Here is a 19217-nt window from a genome sequence, read left to right on the forward strand (position 1 = left end):
TCATGCTTGCACAGTGCTGAGCCCACTCTCCAGCCGCCTGGAGATGACATTAACTGAAGAGCCCTCTCACTGCTAGGAGCTGATGTGCGAGCTGACTCATTCCACATCTAGTCATGGGGATCACTCCACACCCAGGTGCTGAGCCTCAGAGACTTCTCTTAATGGCAGCACCTGCTAAAATTGTAGTGGCTGGAATATTCTGGAAAGGGGCATAAATGAGATACAATCAACCTCTTTGGTGTTGCTTTGTACTTCAGACTGTAAGGGATGAAAGAAGATGCAAAGGGGACATGCAGAGGTTGAGTCATGGCTTACAGGCCAAAACTGTCTTCTTGTTTTTAAGAGATGGTGGACAGAGCATCAAACCTTACCCTCTTCCACCAGGCTGGGCACTGAATGAACAGGAACCATCTTCCTCCTGTGCTTGATTAACCGAAACTGGTGTAAAGCTCAAAGGCACAAAATCACCAAATACACTTCCTTTGGGGCACAGGGTTTGACTGAGTGGCCACCCAACCATAAAATCATTCACTCAACCCACAAGACAAAGGACCCTCCTGCCTCACAGCAGAACTGAACTGCCCTAGGGATACCTCCCCCTGAAGTAGGGCCTAGAACAAAGGGGCTTCAGAGGGTTCCAGCAGAGGGCAGCTGAGCACACCTCCAACCACCTCCAGAGCACTCAAGTGGACTGCTCCATCTACCAAATCAACCTGACCCCAGCACCCACCTACTGACATAGTTATCAAATGAAGTCCAGCACATGACAAGAACATGTAGCAATGGCCAAGGGATGCCATCTGGTGGTCCACTGGGTTTAGCCAGAAGAGGCTAACAAGGCTTCCAAAGAGTGCTGGGATGAATTAGTGCTCCCTGTGCAGGACTGGGTGACACCAATAATAGGGGTTCAGTATTACTATTTCTTGGCAAAAATTCTTAATAATCACCATCCTCAGCAACTGACTTCAACATGTGACCCCAGTCACAGCATCTCTCTGAAGCCTGGCATTTAAGGACTCTCTTAGTTCCCAAGTGGGGCCTCCAGAGCTGAGCCCTGACTGTCTGTGGCACTTCATCAGAGGTGGACTGCTCCTACAAGGGCCAAGCCTGGCCACCGTCACCAGTTCACCCCAACTCCAGGAACTGATTCAGGGGCTCCAATGCTTCAGAAAGGTTAGCACCCAGAGGGAGACAAGGGATGGGATTCAGTCCCAACCCTGGGTCTGCCCTAGAAGAGCTTCTTAGGGACACACGAGTAGTTGGATGAGAATGTGGGAGAGCCGCACCCATGAGAATTGCCATTTATTCCCGAAGTTGCCAAAATCATCACCAAGGATTCACCAAGGGGTGCCAAGGGAACGAGGAGGCTCAAACACTGATTGGGGGTTGTCAGGAGTTTGGAGGAAGGTGGAATGGGTGGGGGAACCCAGGCTGTTCCTCCCCCATCTAATGCCACAGAAAAGATCCTCCTCTAGCCGGCTCCCCTCCCCATCCCCCATGTCCAGTTTTTCTCAGGAGGAGGTGGGTTGGGGACTTGGGAAGAGGGTGTAGTGTGAGTGGGCCCCAGGAGGGGGAAGGGCACTAGGGGGAGGGTCCCCCATTTCACATGCACTCACAACACTGATCTCCCAGGGAACAGAAGTTAGGGAAGTCAGCTGAACCAGGCCTTCCTCCTACCCTGGATTATAGGAGGAAGGGATTAGTGTTGGGGGCTGGGGGACCCGGGGGCATCATAGGAGGCAGGCCAGGGCCTCCACCAAGAGGAGAAATGTAGGTGGGTGGCGCTCCAGGAACTGGGGGCACAGGACTGAGACGAAGCTGGTTCAGGGTAAGCGTTGCAGGGGGTGCTGGCTGGAAAGGATTGGTGACGGAGGGGCCAGTGGCCGGAGCTCCTGCAAAGAAAAGAAATGATAGACAAAGGAAGCAGGTAACAAGTGCTTGTCTGCCCAGATCTTGTGTCCTGGGATACAACCCAAGAGAAGAGAAACATGCCTGCTCCATGAGACTTCTGCTCTGGAAGGACTGAAGGGAGGCTCAAGGACGCAGAGTCCCACATTCCACACTCACCGCTTGGCAGGAATGGGTTGGAAGCCTTGGATCCTGGCGGTGTGGGGCCTGGCCGGCTCACCAGTGAGTCCAGGTCCACGAGGGCTGCGTTGGGGCCTAGGAATGACTCCGGAGTCTTCCGTGTGGGAGGGGTGGGAGTCGGGGTCGCAGCAGGTGGAGGACTCCCCACAGCCTCAGCCAGAGACCCCCCAACCCCACTCATGTCGAATGCACCAGGGCTGCGGGCAGGCACCTCTCCTGCGAGCAACTCCAGTTCCCCTGGAAGAAGCCAGAACAGTGCTCAAAGGGACTGGCAGATCTACCCTAAGTTACAAGGGGTGGGGTGATTTGAGGTCTCAGGAAGGGACAAAGTTTCACAGTGGCAGGCTGAGCTGAGCCTGGACTCAAAACTATGATGATCTTACTGTCGCAAACAGGTAGAAGGAATGACAGAATGAAGGTGTCAGGATGATTCACAGTGACAGTCAGGAAGTACACTCTCTGGTGGTGCCTAGGGGACACCAGCAATCTCAAAGGAGTACCTCCTCCAAGGGATTACTCCCGTTACAAAGCCCATATGAAATGTTACGGTGCAGAGACCTGGAGAGATCCATGACCCTGGGACAGTTCAAGACAGTTACGGGATGCAGGGCAGACTTTTTCCCTCTGGAAATTATCAAATAGAAACTCATTTCTATACCACAACCTGCATTTCAATGGAAGCTGGCTTAAATAAAGGAAATACAGTCAAGCCTGAGGTGTAAGCCTGTAATCCCAGCACTTGGAAGGCTTAGGTAGAAGGATCACACATTTAAGGCCAACTTGAGCTATAGAAAATACAGCAAGATTCTGCCCCCACCCTACCCCACCCCCCCAAAAAAACTGCAGAGTTGGGGATGTAGCTCAGTGGCAAGGCACTTACTTGCTTAGCATGAACAGGGGTTCAATACCCGTGTCACAAGAAAAGAAAAGGCGGTATATGAGAAATACCTAGAATTGCAGACACCGGGGCTGAGGCAGAAGGATCACAAGGATCGCAATGTATCATCTCAAAAGAAAGTGACCAGCAATAACCAGTCCCTGAGAGAGGAGGCCCAGGCCCATACTTAGGTCAGCCCACAGTTGCCAGGAAAGATGGCTGTGCCAGTCGCTCCAAGGTCTCAGAGACACATGGTTAAACAGCAGAAAATAGCCAGGGGGACGCAGTGAGGAACACAAGGCAGGGTCAACATGTTGATGCTACTTCTCCAATTCCTGTCTCATCAAGTCACCCCCCCTCACCCCAATGACCCAGAGGCAGAAACAGGTCAGACAGGAGCATGCGGACGGGATTTCCACAGTCACACATCTCTCTGGGAGGGGGGTGGCTGGATCTGACTTACTCTATCTTGTGCATCCTACACCCTCAAGTACAGCAGGCACCACCCGGAGCAAGGGAGCAAGGCAGAAATAAGAAAGACAAGGGTCTGGGGGCTCCTGGGGAGTCAGGAGGAGGGTGACTCACCCGTGCTGCTCCCAGAGGTTGGCAGGGCAGTGCGGAGTCGGTCGAAGTCTGAGAACTCATCGGGCTCTGTGTCAAAGCCCCCGACTGCTGTGGGGACCAAGATGTTCCGCTCAGCACCTTCCTGGGTCTCTACCTCAACCTCCTCTACCCTCAGGGCCCAGACAGATTCAGCACTCACACCCGGACTGCCGCCCTAGCCCAGCGCAAGGTAGCCAGTACCTGCAGTGCCATTGCTGCTGGGCTTGGCAGGTGAACCTCCCCAGGGGTCTGAGAAAGCCGGGGCAGGTGCCCAGGGGTCAGAAGATGGGGGTCCACTGACGGGGGCCCCACCTAGATGAGGAAGGAGGCATATTAATGAGTAGCCCACCCCTCCTGCTTGGACAGCTGCTGTTTCTCAATCTGTGATGGCCCAAAATGACCCAAATGACTAGCCCCACCTTCGGGCCCTTCTGCCTACACACATATTTGCTTTCCAGTCAGGCCCTCCCATACCTGCTCTCAAAAGCACCCTCAACCCCTTCATCCCCACCCCTTGTCCCTCTACAGTCTTCCTTAGTCAACTTCATATAGCCAGATGCCCAAGCCTGCTCTCTCTGCCCTGGCCACCTCTTGACCCGCACTGTGCCCAGGGCATCCCTTCCTAAAGGGGTAGCTGGTCCAAGGGGTTGCAAAACAGCAGATGGTGGTGCTCACCATCAGAGCTTCCCCATGGGTCAGGTGTGGGCCCCTCTCCAGCTGCAGGAGCTGGAGTCCCACCCCAAGGGTCAACAGAGGGCCCTGTAGGGGCTGCAGGCCTCCAGGGATCCCCAGAGGCTGGCGTGGGGGCTGGACCACCCCAAGGATCAGCAGCTGGAGGGACAGCAGGTCCTCCCCAAGGGTCTGAGGCAGAAGCAGCCGGAGGGATGGCAGTAGCCACAGATGCTGGGCCCCCCCAGGGGTCTGAGGCCTGTGGAGGGGCTGGGGCCGTGAAGACGTCAGCAAGATCCATGAGAGATGACTGTGGGAAGAGGAGAGAACCACAAAGAGTCAGGAGGCCGCTACAGTTGGCTGCAGCTCCTCTCCTCAACCTAGGTCTGCTTTCCATCTGTCCTCCTAATTCCCCAACCTGGAGACCCTACCCTGCACGCTTGTCTAAGCGAAGACAAAGGTCACCTTCCTCCCTGCGACCAGCAGAACTACAAGCCTTTCCTCACTCGCTGTGTGCCTTAGCTGGATTTTTAAACTGCTCTAGCCACCCCCACACCACGCAGGCCTTCCTTGAGCTCCCACCAAGTCACCCTGATCATACTTCTAATGCCACATTACTGTCCTGCAGTGACTCCCAGCAGGGCTGGCTGCCTGCCTGCACAGGCATGGAAAAGCTGCCAACCAAAGCCCTCACCTGACAGTGGAGATATCCCACATATGTGCACACACACACACTCCCATTGGTACCCATGAGGCAAACAGCCTCAGAGAGAGGACAGCCAGGTCTTCCCCAAGTGGCCACACTTATACTCAAAGAGTGCAAAGGGCAGAGGCAAAAACAAGTGAGTCTGCCATAGTCAGATGCAGGACCTCCTAGGTCTAAGGCCAGCCTGAGCAGACACTGCTGCCTATCAAGAAAGCCACACTGGGGCTGGTGAGATGGCTCAGTGGTTAAGAGCACTGACTACTCTTCCAGAAGACCCAGGATCTCTTCCCAGCACCCACATGGCGGCTCGCAACTGTCTCTAACTCCAGTTCCAGAGAATCTGACATCATTATACCAATGTACATGAAATAAGGTTAAATACAGTTTAGAAAAAAAAAAGAAAAAAGAAAAGAAAGTCACACTGAACCTGGGGCTGGAGCTGGCAGAGAACTTGTCTAGGATGCATAAAATCATGCATGGTAGCACATGCATATAAATCCCAGCACTCAGGGAGAGGAAGGATCAGAAATCCAAGGTCAGCCTGGGCTACATGAGCCACTGACTCAAAAAAGAAAACTAAAAAAGAAAAAAAGTCTCATTGGCTAATCACATGGAAACAATCTGGAAGCAGGTTAGGCTCACGTTATCAGAGTTATAAAGCTACTCAGGACAGAACCCTGCCTAAGAAGTAGCTACAATGCTAACACGGCTGCTGCCGCTGCTACTACCACAGGCTCAACTCCAAGTGCAGCTATTCCTGACAGACAGATCACACTAACCCTGTCTACCTGCAGAATCACGAGGAAACACCTGTGCATGACCAGAAACAAGCACAATCTAGGAAGTCTACCACAGCTGTGGTCAGGGGAGGCTCAGGCAGGGACCATCAACCCCTAGTGTCTAATAGAAACAGTGTTTGGATGGCAATATAGCAAAACAGTTTGAGCCCCATGTCCTGCCTCAGCTTCTTAGGTTGTTGTTATGGCTTTAGGTCCTCTTTCCTTCAGATGCTTTGGCCACAAGGGAGGCAGGGCAGAGAGTGTCTCTAACTTAGCACTTACTTTATAAGACAATCCCCTCTGACCACAGGCAGCAGGGCAGGAGGTAGTGACCCAAAGGGCAGAGCACACAAGCACTCACCTCCTCTTTGCCCCCAGTCTCCCTCTTGCTCTCTTCTATTGCCATCTGCAGCCTAAGGTCATCCCCACGGCGGATCCGTTCTTCCTATGGGAGGCAAAAGCAGCCGCACAAGGTAGGGTTCAGAACGTGAGCCATGGGAGGGCAGCTGGCCCAGCCTGGAAATCCCCATCCCAACCACCCTCTCTCCCACTCTGAAAACAAAAATGGAAAAATTAAAATGGGATGTGGACAATGTATGGAATGTGGATGGGAATGGGACAACCAGGTCAAAGGTGGGGCAGGAGGCAGAAGAGTTGATGTGACCTAGAGAGGGAAGGGGCTTGTTATGGCACTACCAAAGGGGCAGCCAAACCTGGTTAAGAAAGCAGCTTATGGACACACTGGGACCCAGGAAAAGCAGGTGACCCTCTCATCCTGGCTTCCTGCTGAGGTGCAGGACTTAGTGATGCTTGTACCCCCAGATAGCTGCAGCAGATATACCTAGGGTCCCGGGTGCCCACCCTGGCTTCTGTTTGGACCAAGGTTTCTACAGCTAAAGTTGCTGAGATAAGGGCTGGAAGTGAACACACTGTATTCAGGGGAGGCACTTCAGGGACATGGGGTAAGAACCCACGGAGCTAAGCAAGGTGTAAGGAAAGTCCTGGGAGGGGCAGGGAGGCCACTCTGACCTTATCGTGCTCCTCTCGACTCAAACTAAGGGCCAGCTGGAGCTGGACGTCATCCTCGGGACCGCAGGACGGGGGCTGGCGGAGAGAAAGTATAAGGGGCAGGGCAGGGGAAGCCAGAGCCAGAGTACCAGGCATAGAGGCAGGCCAATAAAGGGACAGCAGGCCAGGGCTGAGCAAGATCAACAAAGAAGAGGACAGTGATTCTCCCAAATTGGTGACAACGGGCAGAGAAAGCAGCTGTGCACCTGACTGCCAAAGCGCAGGACAGCCTTGTGGGAGCAAGGAGCTAGAGATGGAGGAACAGGAAGCATCAGAAAAGAGACAGAGCAGGGACAGGGAGAGGGAGAGCAGGTGGAGAGTGAGGCGGGCGAGGCATGAGGACAAGATGGCAGAACAGAAGTCGGCCCCTCTCCCTCTGCTGCGCCCCATACCTGGTCAGCTTCCTCCTTGCTCATGGCCAGGGCCAGTTGGAGCTGCAGCTCCTCCTCCCCACTGCTTTGTGGCCAGGCCTGCTCTGCCTCAGGGGGTGGTCCAGAGCCCACAGCTGCTGAGGAGGCTAGAGAGAGAAAGACATTAAGACACAGATGGACAAGAGACCAAGAGTTGGGAACCTACAAACAAACATGGGGCTGCAGCCCAGAACCCAGAACAGTGCTCCCTTCCCAGGTCTTTGAGGCCCAAACTGAGAGGGAAATGAGTGGAACCAGAGTCCGGGGAAGGACAGAGGGTAGCCCCACCCTCAGAACAGCAACTGGCAGATAAGAAAAGATCAGGGTTCTGAAGGACAGAAGGGTTTGATCAAACATCAAGGCCCAGGCCTCCAGGGGGATCCTTCCTAGTTTCCCAGGCCAGAACTCCCAAGATAGCAGACAAGGGCTTTGTTTCTAGGCAGAACTGCAGCCCTGGCAGGAACAGCTGGAACTTCAGAGGGAAGGCAACATCTGCCTAGACTATAGAGCCCAATGAAGGGAACAAGAACCCCTTGTGTCAGGAAGAGGAGGAGACAGTAGGGACAGGCCACATTAAGGTCAAGAGTGGCTCCAGGGCCAGCAGAAGATGGGAGAGGTCAATGCTATGCTCCCAAGAAGACAACCGAGACCCCAGTCCCTACAATCAGCATCTTTCATCACTCCTTCTGCCCTGCCACCGTGCACCAGCACTGTCTGGAGGCTCCATGGCAGCTCCTGATTCTCTGACAAGAGGGCTGGCTTACTAACCCTGCTCCAGCAGTGGTTCAGAGCAGATTCACACACCACAGAAAGCTGTCTGCTCCTGTTCCCAAAGCACTTTCACCCTAGGACAGATCCTGTGTGCTATCCTCAGGAGGTGGGTGCTGGCAAGCCGTACCCCACTGCCAAACCTTTGCTGTGCAAATACCTTAAGGCTGGTTCAACTGCCTGCCCGGAGTTGAATGTACACTGACCCTCAAGGCCCCACTTCAAGGGAATGAGCATCAACTAACAACACAAGAGCTTCCCACATCAACCACCCAGCTCTAGGCTCCCTTTCCAACTCCCATACAGCCCTCCTTCCTCTCCAAGCAGCTTGCTCTGGGACATGGGTCAGCAGACTGGCCCATGGCCAAAGTCAGCTCTTTAAATGGTTGAGAAAGAAAATGGAACAGCATGTTAAGACATACAAAAGTTGTTAAGAAATTCCAACTTAAACTGGGGTGACAACACACACCTTTAATCCCAGCATTTGGGAGGCAGAGGCAGGCAGATTTCTGAGTTTGAGGCTAGCCTGGTCTACAGAGCAAGTTCTAGGACAGCCAGGGATACACAGGAAACTTTCTCAAAAACAAAAAACAAAAAAACAAAAAAAGCCAATCCCAATTTCAGAGTCCATGATGGGAATGTAGGGAGTGTGACTGGCTCCTCCTCTGTGTGTGGACCAACTGAAACGTGTACCTCAGGCTCCTTTATCAGCAAAGCACAAAGTGCTCAAGCATCTGGCTCCTCAGGAGCTTGGCCATGTCTAACAGCTAAGAAACCCTCCTCGTAGAGACTAGGAAGACAGCTCAGCTAAAAGTACTTGCCGAACAAGTATGAGGACCAGAATTCAGATCCCCAGGATGCACCAAAATGCTAGGTAGACTTAACGGTTCACTAGTAGTCCCCAGCCTAGGAAGACAGACAGGGGCTCTCCACAGCAAGCTGTCTCACAAGACGAGCTAGCATATTAGTGAGCTCTGGGTTTGACTGAGACAATGCATCAAAAAGAACAAGGAACAGCGGGATGAATGCCCGGGCCTCCACACACATGTGAAGGTAAGTACAACCCCCAACACACACATATGCATACCAAGCACCTTCCATGAAGTCAACCAGGCTTGCTACAAACAACCTTGCTACAAACAAGTCTCCCCAGCCCAGCCCAGGCCTAATCAGAACCTGCTCTCCTCACCCTCCACTCTCTACCCCAGCTGGCACAGGCTCCTTCCTGTACTAGGGAGTAGTACAGTGCCTGTACTCTACCTGAGCACATCCCAGCATCAGTGTCCCCACATCTGAGTGGGAGATAACATTGACCCCAACGTGATGCACCAGACAGAAGTCCTCCAGCTAGAATCAAGGTCACAGGCTCCTGACTCCATCTGCCCTCACTGCCAGGGTAGCACTGTCTCCCCATCCCACAACCACATGCAGATCAGTTTTACAACAGCCCTATACAGTCTCCCTAGTGCTCATCCACTTTCCCTACCTTGGCCTCTTAGCATGAGAAAATGAAACCCCACACCTGCCACTCAACATGTCCCTAGACAGACCATAGCCTTATGATATGGGACACACTATCTCCTTATGCCACTTCCATTTCTTTTTAAATATTTGTCACCATCCACTAAACTCGAACTCACCACCTACAAACAGCATTCTAAGAGCTCAAAAGGTCGACTCCCAGGCCTCACCATGACCTTGGCCATCCCCCTCACCCATGAAGCTGACTTCCTCTCAGTGCCATTCGGGGCCTTTGCATTGCCCTTTAGCTACAAGGACAATCTACACAAGACCTGACTGGCAGCTCAATCAGGCCTGAGCACAAGTATCCCCATCAGGGGCTGACCTAACCCTGTACCTGGGGAGCCCTGAGCCCCAAGCAACCTGACAAGATGTGGATGTACCTGCCTGAACACTCCAAAGACCAAGGCAAAGGTCAGGGACTCTGTTGGCTGCCCTCACTGTCTGGACACACCTGGGTCCAAAGGAGACATTCAGCAAAATTGCAGGCAAGCTGAATGAAATTTCTAGACCATCCCACAAGGGAGAAAAAGGGTGGATCTGTTGTAATGGGCCCACAGGGACAGAGGACAGATCCGAGCTGTCAGGGACTTTCAGGAGTGGGAGAGAAACCTCACCCGTGGCAGTCTGTGCCAGTTTCTCCTTGGTCTTGAGCGCGTGGGCGCGCTCCTCCCGAAGCCGATCCTCATCACGCAGCAAAGCCACCAGCTGCTTGGCCTTCTCCCGCACATTCACACCCTGGTCCTTGCCATCACGGTCCACATACTGGAAGTCCTTCAGCGTCTGCACAGCATACATGTTCTCTTTGCACTGTTGTGATACACGCTCAGAGCCAGTCTTGATGAGGTACTCCATCAACGTCATGGCCTGCAAGGTGCAGGTACACCAGTCACTGACACTGAACTGCACTGGAAAAGGGACTCAAGACTCAGGAAACATTTGGGCCCTGGGGCAACTGCCCACATTCAAGTCTCACAACCCACTATCTGTCCACACAGTCGAGTGTGGAATAAACCTAAAAAGGAAGGAAGTGAGGAGAGAGGCTACCATGAGCAACAACGCATTGTGCTCCATGAAAGGCCAGGCACAAAGGCCACACAGTGTGTGGTCGTATGGGTATGAAGTGTCCAGAAGAGACTAATTCAGACAGAGGCAATCATGGGTGCCAGAAGATGAGCACAGGGGCATACTCAATGGGGTCAAAGAAAAGATTCCTCTACCAGCTCGAGATGTGGCTGCCAGCACTGAGTACACCAGATGCCACTGAACTCATCACTCTAAAAAGCCAACTGCTGTGCATGGGCTCTATGCAGTAAACATAAAACAGAAGGCAGGATGCAGCCACCAATGCAGTCAACCTGGGCATCACCAAGGATCACAAAACGTGCCCTGTGTACTGAAGACAAAATCTGAAGCAACAGAGTCAAACCAAACTAAAGTGCAGGAAGTCTTAAGGATGAAAAGATGGCCTGCTCCTAAAGGAATGAGAGGTCACAGGAGCCTTCTAGTCCTAGGCTAGCTCAGGAAGGATAAGCATCCCAGCCAGACACAACACCAGGAATACAGACCGAAGCAGAGCACTGTGCAGTTGCACCCTTGGATATCTTTCCTACTTTGTGATATGCAAACAAATTCCCTTTTCAGCAAAATGAAATTAAGTACTTTAGAAAAAAATTGTAATAATAACCCAGGAGCTGGAGAGATGGCCCTAGTGGTTAAGAGCACTTGTTAATCTTACAAAGGACTCCAGTTCCATTCCCCATTCCCAGCACTCACGAGGTGACTCATAACCATATACATTCCAGTCTCTTCTGACCTATGCAGGTACTAGGCACATAAGCGGTCCACACATACATAGATACAGGCAAACACTCACACACATAAAGTAAAATTTAAAAAAATCTTAAACCACCGAAGCAAATCCAACCCAAGGAAAGATCTGACTCAAGGCATGTTTCAAGAGCAATGTAAATAAAGGAGAAAAGCACACCTTACGCTTTGCAGGTGACTCCAGAGACTTCATGGAGCCTCCAAAATTCAGGTGTAGAATAGAATGGGAAGAAATGTAACAGAGGAGGCAGCCACAGGAGCTAAGCACTATCTAAATGATGGAAATTGCCATAAAACAATGCTGTAACTCATTAAAGTTCTGTAAGGGGGAGGGGGGGACAGGCAGACAGACACAGTGATCTGCTATGTAGACCACACTGGCCTCAAACTCACAGTAGGGCCTCAACCCCCTGAGAACTGGGATTACAGGTATATGCCACCACTCAGATGTGGAAAAGCTCTCTGGAGAGTCCCTGACTAGCCCTGGTGGTAGTGTTTACTCTCAGAGGAGAAAGATTTCTATGCATGGTTACACCCCAAGGGGAAAGGTAGAGAGGCAGCAGGCCTGGGGCTCTTGTGGTTTGGAATCCAGAATCTTCCTGCTTAGGACCAGAAAGTCACTGCACCAGGGCACACGTACGAATTTTGTCAGAGGGGAATTCTGCCAAGAGCCACGCAATGGGACAAGAGCTTGGGAGAAGAGCATAGTATATAAAAGACTTTACTTCAGTGCACATAGCCCTCTGGGCCATATGGTCCTGAGAAACCTTCAAACTTGTAGCTCTCTGGACTTTGGAACTGCAGCTAAAGACTATAAAGCAGGAAACCGCCCAAATCCCCAGGCACACACGTGTGCCACACACATGAAAACTGTCTGTAAATGCACTGGGGCTCCCCAGCAAGACAGTATCGGTGACACAGTACCTACATGCAGCAACACACAGAAGCAGAGATTACCACCCCAGCCCGGGAGCAAAGGAAGAGACCCCAAAGAGCACACACCAGTGGTCCCATACCTAGCAAGTTCCAGGAGAGACTTCACAGACATTCACAGTGCCCCCTGGGAGGGATGTCACGAGGAGCCTCCTAGGGAACTGGGCAGGTTCTCCAGGTGTGCACATTCGCAAAAGCTCATTGGGTTATATACTCATAGTTTAGCAGATCTGCTACACCTCAGTGAAGAGCCTGGAATTTTTTTAATCTGGGCAACTGGATGATCCCAAACAGATAACCCATGGAGCTTTTAAGTTCTCAGGTAGTTCCACCAGGGAAGTACTCCTATATTACAATGCACATTTAAAGCAGGGTCAGCGCCTTTTTCTATAAAAGTACTGGAGATAAATGCTTCCGTTATCACATCACACAGTCTCTGTCCAACTATTCCACAGTGGTGGCTGCAGGGGCCTGGCTGTGTTCCAATAAAACTTTATTTACAAAGCTGGTGGTGCACAGGATTGACACACAGTCTGCACTCTGTTAACTTCTAGTTAGGATAAGATAAAGACTAGGGAAACTGAGTCTGAGAACACAGGACAAAGGGGTAGATTAGTTCTCCACTCCCAAGCTCCCAGACCCCTAAAGCACACATTCTTTCTCCACAAGGGTGACTAGACCCACATAGTGTCACCAGGAAGATCTGTACAAGTAAGAACCTCAGCACAGCATAGGAACCAGAAATTCAAGGCAAGCAGGACACCAACACAGCCATATGGGATAGCCACTTGCAAGTGCTCAAAGCCATGCCCAGCACCCCAGGAGCACTGCCAAGGGGACCATACAATCAGAATTAACTATTGTCTGGACCATAGAATAGCTATAAAAACCACATTTGTCAAAACCCAGAGCACTGTGCCTAGAAAGGGGAGATTTTTCTGTACACAAAATCATATTTTGGTAAATCTATCTTTAAAGAACTCTTTAATGCCAACACTCAGGAGGTAGAGGCAGGTGATCTCTGTGAGTTTGATGCCAGCCTGATCTACACAGTTCCAGGACAGCAAGGACTACATTTGAAGGAAGGAAGGAAGGAAGGGAGAGAGGGAGGGAGGGAGGGAGGGAGGGAGGGAGGGAGGGAGGGAGGAAGGAAGGAAGGAAGGAAGGAAGGAAGGAAGGAAGGAAGGAAAAAAGGAAGGAAGGAAGGAAGGTTGGCTCACCATCAGTCCCTATGAGCAGCCTGGCAGCCTCTTCTAGGAAGTTTTTTCTGACTGCTGGAGGCAATAGTGTCTTATACTAGTCCCTCCACCTACAACAGGCCACCCTCTAACTTGCTTAAGGGCTGGAGTAAGGCCAGAAGCAGATACGAACATGGGAATCACGACTCAAGCCCTCCTGGACTCCCATTACCTCAGGAAGCAGCCTCAGCTCATCTGACTTCACTTGCCTGCATATCCCACCTCCAGGCACCCTCTAGAACTCTCTAGAACTCCCTGGTCTATCGAAGGTACCTCACTGTTCTGGGCCCTAGCAGCACAGTCTAGCCACTGAACAGGAAGGATCTGCACTCCAGGGCCACTCCATCCCTATTAAAGCTCTCCTTCTCACCCCAGCAAAGGCTTGCTTGTGATGCTGGGTTTTCCCCAGTTCCCAGCAGAGTACACGCCACCTAGCTTTTCACTATAATCCCAGTAAGGAACTGAATCAATGATTAAATGCAAGCAATGGCCAATCTCGGTGTGTCGTGATGGGCAGGAAACAGATCTCAAGTCTCTGCTTCAATAAGTAGATGGTACTATGTCTCCTCATGAAGCTGAGAAAACCATCCTACCTTGCCAGCCTCTCAGAGAGTTCAAGACATGTAGACTTTAAACTGGGGTCATGGAGTGGACCCCCCAAAAAAACAAGACTCGGGTACTAATGCTCACCATCTTGGGGGCCAACTCAGAAGAGCAGTGCCTTGCTATGGAGGGCAGGCCAACAATTGGCCTGAGGCCCCATGATTTACATTGTAATTCAGGCAGCTGGTCCCAGGCCATTTCCTTAGCTCTTAAAGAAAAACCAAGGTGTGGGAGGCAGTAGCAAGCTCCCCTACTCCCTGAAACCCACTTGCTCAGTATTTCCCTGGATGTATTTCCTTCTAAAGAAAGCCTGAAATCTGGGTATCTGACTCCACATGCACAAAACAGACCATATTCACCAAACCTACATACCCATGTGCCCTCTGACCCAGCAACTCTAGCACCAGAAAAAAGCAAGCGCATCCGGATATTAACAGCAGTTTTGCTTAAAAAAGCAAAACATCACCACAACCTGGAAGCATAAGCCTGTAACTCCAGCTATCTGGGAGACTGAGGAAGTTCACAAGTTCAAGGCCTACTTGGACTACAGAGTAAGTCAAAGGCCAGCCAAGGCAATTCAGCAAAACTTTATCTTAGAATAACAAGTAAAAACTAGTTGAATATGTAAATAAATGATAATAGATTTGCCTAATGTACATGAAGCCCTAGATTTAAAACCCAGTATCACAAACAACAAAAACACACACCAGTCTCCATCACCCCAAAGCTCCCCTGTGCTCTACTTTATCACCCTACTACATACAAGGCTTGACAAGCCTATCAAATGCTCCTGAGGTTCTGACTTTCACCGCAGGTTAATGAATACCAGCAAGCCTGACAGTCACATAGCCTTACAGGGAAGGCACCTGAAAGCCCATGTGCTTGCCAATATGCCCACAGCCCAGGGCCATCTGAGTGGAAGCACACACCTGAAAGCGTGGACAAAGATGGCTTTCAGAAGCTGGGAACCAGCACAAAAACAAACAGAACAAAAACGGAAGGATCAAGAGTTCACACTCGGCCTGAGTTCTGTAAGACCCTATCTCAAAATAACTAAATAAATGAATAAATACATACATCTGTGTAATAACACATGCCTGCAATCCCAGAACTTATCAGAAGGCAGAAAGTTCATAGCAAATCCTAGGCCAGCCTGAGCTACACAGAAAGGTCAAAATAAAGTGTAGAGAAAACTCTGCCTGTACAGACTGTATGTTCTTTCATTAGTCCCTTGATGACACAGCTAACAGTATATTACACGCCATTTCATGGTACTAGGTGCCACAAGCAATCTAGATACCTGAAAGATGTCGCCTGGTTTTTCACAAATAACACACCATTTATAGAAGACACTTGGCCAGTATGAGACTCTGGTCAAGTGAGAAGCTAGGAACCAAGGCCTCAGGGATACTGAGGAGGACTGTCTGCTGCCAAGAGATTTAACATAAAGAACAGTCTTTACCCGCTTCCCCCCCAGAAGTAGGGGTGGAGAGGGGGCACTAGGCAAGCCACACCCTGCTGTGGGCTGTGCGCCCCAAGGTAACCACACCCAGGTGCTGACCTTGTAGACGTGCCTCCAGTTCTTGCCGTGGTCATTGAGCCGCTTCCAGATCATGCTCATGATCTCAGAGAAGGCCACAACATTGTAGGTGAGGTCAGCAATTTCTGACATGAGGGAGCTGGATGGGCCCCAGGGATCATTGCTTGTGGCTTCCCGGACCTTGATCTCAGCCTCTGAGTAGTTGTGGACGATATTCTTCATCTGACGCCGAAGCGATGAGGTCGACATTTTGCCCAGTGGTGGTAGTGTCAAGGGGCACCAGGCCCCTGGGGCATGGAGAGATGAGGCGACTCACAGAGGGAGACCGCAATGGATGCTGGTAGATCACCACATCTGAGGGGGGAGAAAATCTTTGGAAACACAAAGGAGACATGGGCTAACCAGCACCAAGCTGTCCCTGAGCCTCCCACTCTAGAGGGGAAGGAGAGTGGCTAAGTGGCTGAGCAGACTCTCCCCACTAACCTCTATCTTATAGTTAGCCCATCCTTCTTTCGGTTCCTCAAACAAGCCTAGCTTCTTCCTGCCTGGGGCCCGATCAGCTGAGGCAGAACAGCAGGGGAGGCGAGACACCCTGAGCCCATGCCCCAGTTTAGCTGAACAGGACAGGTCTCAAACTGTGGGCCACAGTTTCCTCCTGTACAAAATCATGTTCTGGGTGGTAAAAGGTCCTACTAACAGGTTTCAGTAAAGGCTGGCCAGCTCTCAGGGGGCCCCTGTCCTGCTCACAAATTCTCCTCCTTCCTCACAGCCCCAGGGCTCTGCTGAAACTTCCCAGATGAAAATCAAGTATCATTATCACTGTTCCCAACTGCATTCTTATGAGTGGATTCCTGTGATTTTAAAACTATCTGTCTGGTTCTGAAACTATGGTGACCTAAGACCCTTGGTGGTGGTAATGTTATGTGTTAGTATATGGTTTTTCCCTACAAAGAAGCTGGCCAAGGAAAAAAAACATTCAATAAACAGTACAGGAAGGAAATGGAGAAAGAGGGAAGCAAAGCCCTCTAGGACAGGAGTCATGACCGAAGAGGTCAGTGATGGAATTAAAGAAATGGTAGGGAGCTAAAGGAGGTGTCCCAGGGCCATGGGAGGCAGGAGAAAGCCCAGGGACTAGATGTCCCAAGGGCAGGGAGGGAAGCGCAAGGCTCAAGGGAGGAGAGATAAGGAATGTGCACTAAGTGTGCCAGGAGGCGCACATTATCTCATTTAACACTGGACGCAGACAGTGGCCTCAGGAAAGTTAAGTAACTTGGACAAGGTTAGATAATAAATGCCAAATACTCAAATATGAAACAAACCCATTTTACATCTACAAATTCATATGGGGGGGGTTGACACAGTATCTCTTTACACAGCCCTGGCTGTCCTGGAACTCAACATGTAGACCAGGCTGGCTGGAACTCACAGAGATCAGTCTGATCCACCTGCCCCTCCCTCCCAAGTGCTGACATTAAAGGTGTGTACCATTAAAAGATTGTGTGTCCTATGCTTTGAAATTAACCTAAAGAAATCAAGCTGCTTTGTGCCCAGCTGCTGAGAAGGCTGGAGGACAGGAACCGAGCAAATGAGGGCAATGCTAACAAGCACCTCCACAACCCCTACATCCTTCTAGGCACCCATTAAGTGCTTTACACCATCAACTTAATCATTACAAATCCATGACTCACAGCCACGTTACACAGGCGGGAACATGGGCGCATTAAGGCCTTGCCCAGGGACACACACCTCACAACTGGAGCAGCCTGGGTCCAGAGTAGGCTCCGATCAGTCTATGCCTCTCCAACAAGCCATGAAGGGAGTTTTACTGAGCCCTACCATGATCCAACCTGAAGGAAGACACGGGTGAATGGGAGAGGCTGCTCTCTACCTTGAACTCAGGCCAGAGAGCAGAGCACCTGCAAACAGGCCTAACTAGGCAAAAAAGAAAAGGGGGGGGGTGGCTGGGAACCCAGACAGGCCCACATGGACAACAATAAAACAAACATGAGACAAACATGGAAGAGAGAGTGACAAGCAAGGAGGCACACAGAAACTCAAGCAAAAAGAAAGCAACAGCAAGGCAGAAGAGCAGAAAGACAAGAACCCTGAAACAAAACACACACACACACACCACAGGGTTCGGAACTAAGACAAAATAAATAATAAATAAGTGCCCAAGATATAATTAAAAATAACAAAATTTACATGCAAATCTCAGTCACATAAGCAACCAGCAAAACAAGACTTGTGACTCAGTTCACTCAAATGTGTAACCAATGGAGGGATGCTACCTGGCAGGCTTGCTGATTAAGATGGATATATAAAAGGCCTTGTTCTGTGCCTCACAAATAGTCAGTGCTTGGTACCCCTGCCTGCTATTATTATCAGAAAAAAAAAAATTTCAAAAGGGTGGCATCTGAAGGTGCACTATCCTAACACCAACCTACTTTAAGCATGTTGGGGGGGGGGGGCATACTAGACCTCACAGATGCTGCTGAGAATGAGGCAGTTTTCCACATTTAATTAGTTTAGAAATGTTTATTAAACTGTGCAAACAATACAACGAAATCCTCCCAAAGGGAATTCAAATAACACTAAGCAAAACAAGATCTCTAATAATAACCAGAGCGCCTGGTAATCAAACACTTAACTCCTGGCCAGACACTGTTAGTCACCTTACCAGCACCACCTCAATTAATTCGCAGAAACCCTGTGGTGCAAGAACTCTGAATGCTTCCATTGACAAGATTAGGAAACTGGGGTCTGTAGACCGCGACAAGCAGCAGGAGGTCTGGATTCCAGAGTCAGAGCTCCTACCACACCACCAGAACCACCAGAGACTCAAAGACCTGGAGAAGGAGGCGCATCCTCAACCAAAGCAAAAGGTTCCTGGAAAGGAACTTAGGGCCTGGGGACGATAGCAACGGAGACAAAAATGAAACACGAAGAGAAATATGCACCGGAGGGAGACAGGTGTCGGAAAATAAAGACAGAAACCCAGAAAAGACAGGAAGGGTAACCTGACAGGAACACGGAGCGATCCAGGACACAAACACACGGCACTCGGATCTCCAAACCCTTTTGTATAAACACCGAAACACAGAGGCAGGGCAACACAAGCAACAGGGCCGTGCGAATAAGGGACACTGACAACCACAGAAAAGACACACACCGGCAGGCAAACCCGACCCGGGCACAGCAGTAAAAAAGCAGCCAAGCCATCAGCGGCTGGAACACCGGCTCCGAGGCTGGCTGAACTTGCGCGTGCCACGGCCCAGGCCAGGAAACTGGACTCGCAGCGACGGAGGCCAGCATTGTGCCCCTCTCTCACCTCGGCCCACTCACACCGGGCTCCCGGGGGTCATGACGGTCAGCCCCCTGCCCCCGCTCGGCCTCGGTGTCACGGGGCGCGCGCCGGGCTGCGGGAGGCAGAAGTGCGCACGAGCGCACGCACAGACGCAAGGACGCACAGAAGGCCGCACGGCGACGGCCCCGCCGCCCCGGCGCCCGGGAGGGGCGCGGAGAGCCGGGCGGGGGGAGGGGGAGGGGAGCCGCCGAGCGGACGGGAAGCAACCGAAGGTGGC

At 51.2% G+C, this 19217-nt stretch overlaps 1 protein-coding gene across 13 annotated transcripts; it reads right to left on the reverse strand.

The window, feature by feature from the left end:
- Positions 1 to 1287: 1287 nt before the first annotated feature.
- Epn1 (epsin 1) lies at positions 1288 to 19199 on the reverse strand. Of its 13 annotated transcripts, none has more exons than XM_087909387.1 (12): positions 18965 to 19193; positions 17380 to 17480; positions 15655 to 15987; positions 10107 to 10356; positions 7183 to 7307; positions 6752 to 6826; positions 6084 to 6167; positions 4244 to 4547; positions 3770 to 3880; positions 3551 to 3637; positions 2068 to 2325; positions 1288 to 1892 (listed from the first exon to the last, which is right to left on the reverse strand). In XM_087909387.1, exons 3-12 carry the CDS (start codon positions 15880 to 15882, stop codon positions 1684 to 1686), a joined length of 1731 nt encoding a protein of 576 aa, XP_087765513.1. In that variant the 5' UTR covers positions 15883 to 15987; positions 17380 to 17480; positions 18965 to 19193; the 3' UTR covers positions 1288 to 1683. The 13 variants fall into 13 exon arrangements, with proteins under 13 accessions (XP_087765513.1, XP_048282751.3, XP_087765524.1 ...); XM_048426794.3 differs by having other exon boundaries at positions 15655 to 16004; XM_087909398.1 differs by lacking the exon at positions 18965 to 19193 and adding an exon at positions 18806 to 18944 and having other exon boundaries at positions 15655 to 16004.
- Between the last annotated feature and the right edge of the window lie 18 nt (positions 19200 to 19217).

This window comes from Myodes glareolus, chromosome 1 (assembly GCF_982192425.1).
Source record: "Myodes glareolus chromosome 1, mMyoGla1.1, whole genome shotgun sequence".
NCBI lineage: Eukaryota > Metazoa > Chordata > Mammalia > Rodentia > Cricetidae > Myodes > Myodes glareolus.

Bases quoted from the DNA above. Each gene is read 5' to 3' on its own strand.
- Epn1 (XM_087909407.1), bottom strand. From the start codon at position 15,882: ATGTCGACCTCATCGCTTCGGCGTCAGATGAAGAATATCGTCCACAAC. The intron at 10,357-15,654 runs GTCAGCACCTGG...TGCACCTTGCAG, and splicing joins ACTGGAGGCACGTCTACAAG to GCCATGACGTTGATGGAGTA. The intron at 6,168-6,751 runs GTCAGAGTGGCC...TGCCTCCCATAG, and splicing joins GTCGAGAGGAGCACGATAAG to GAAGAACGGATCCGCCGTGG.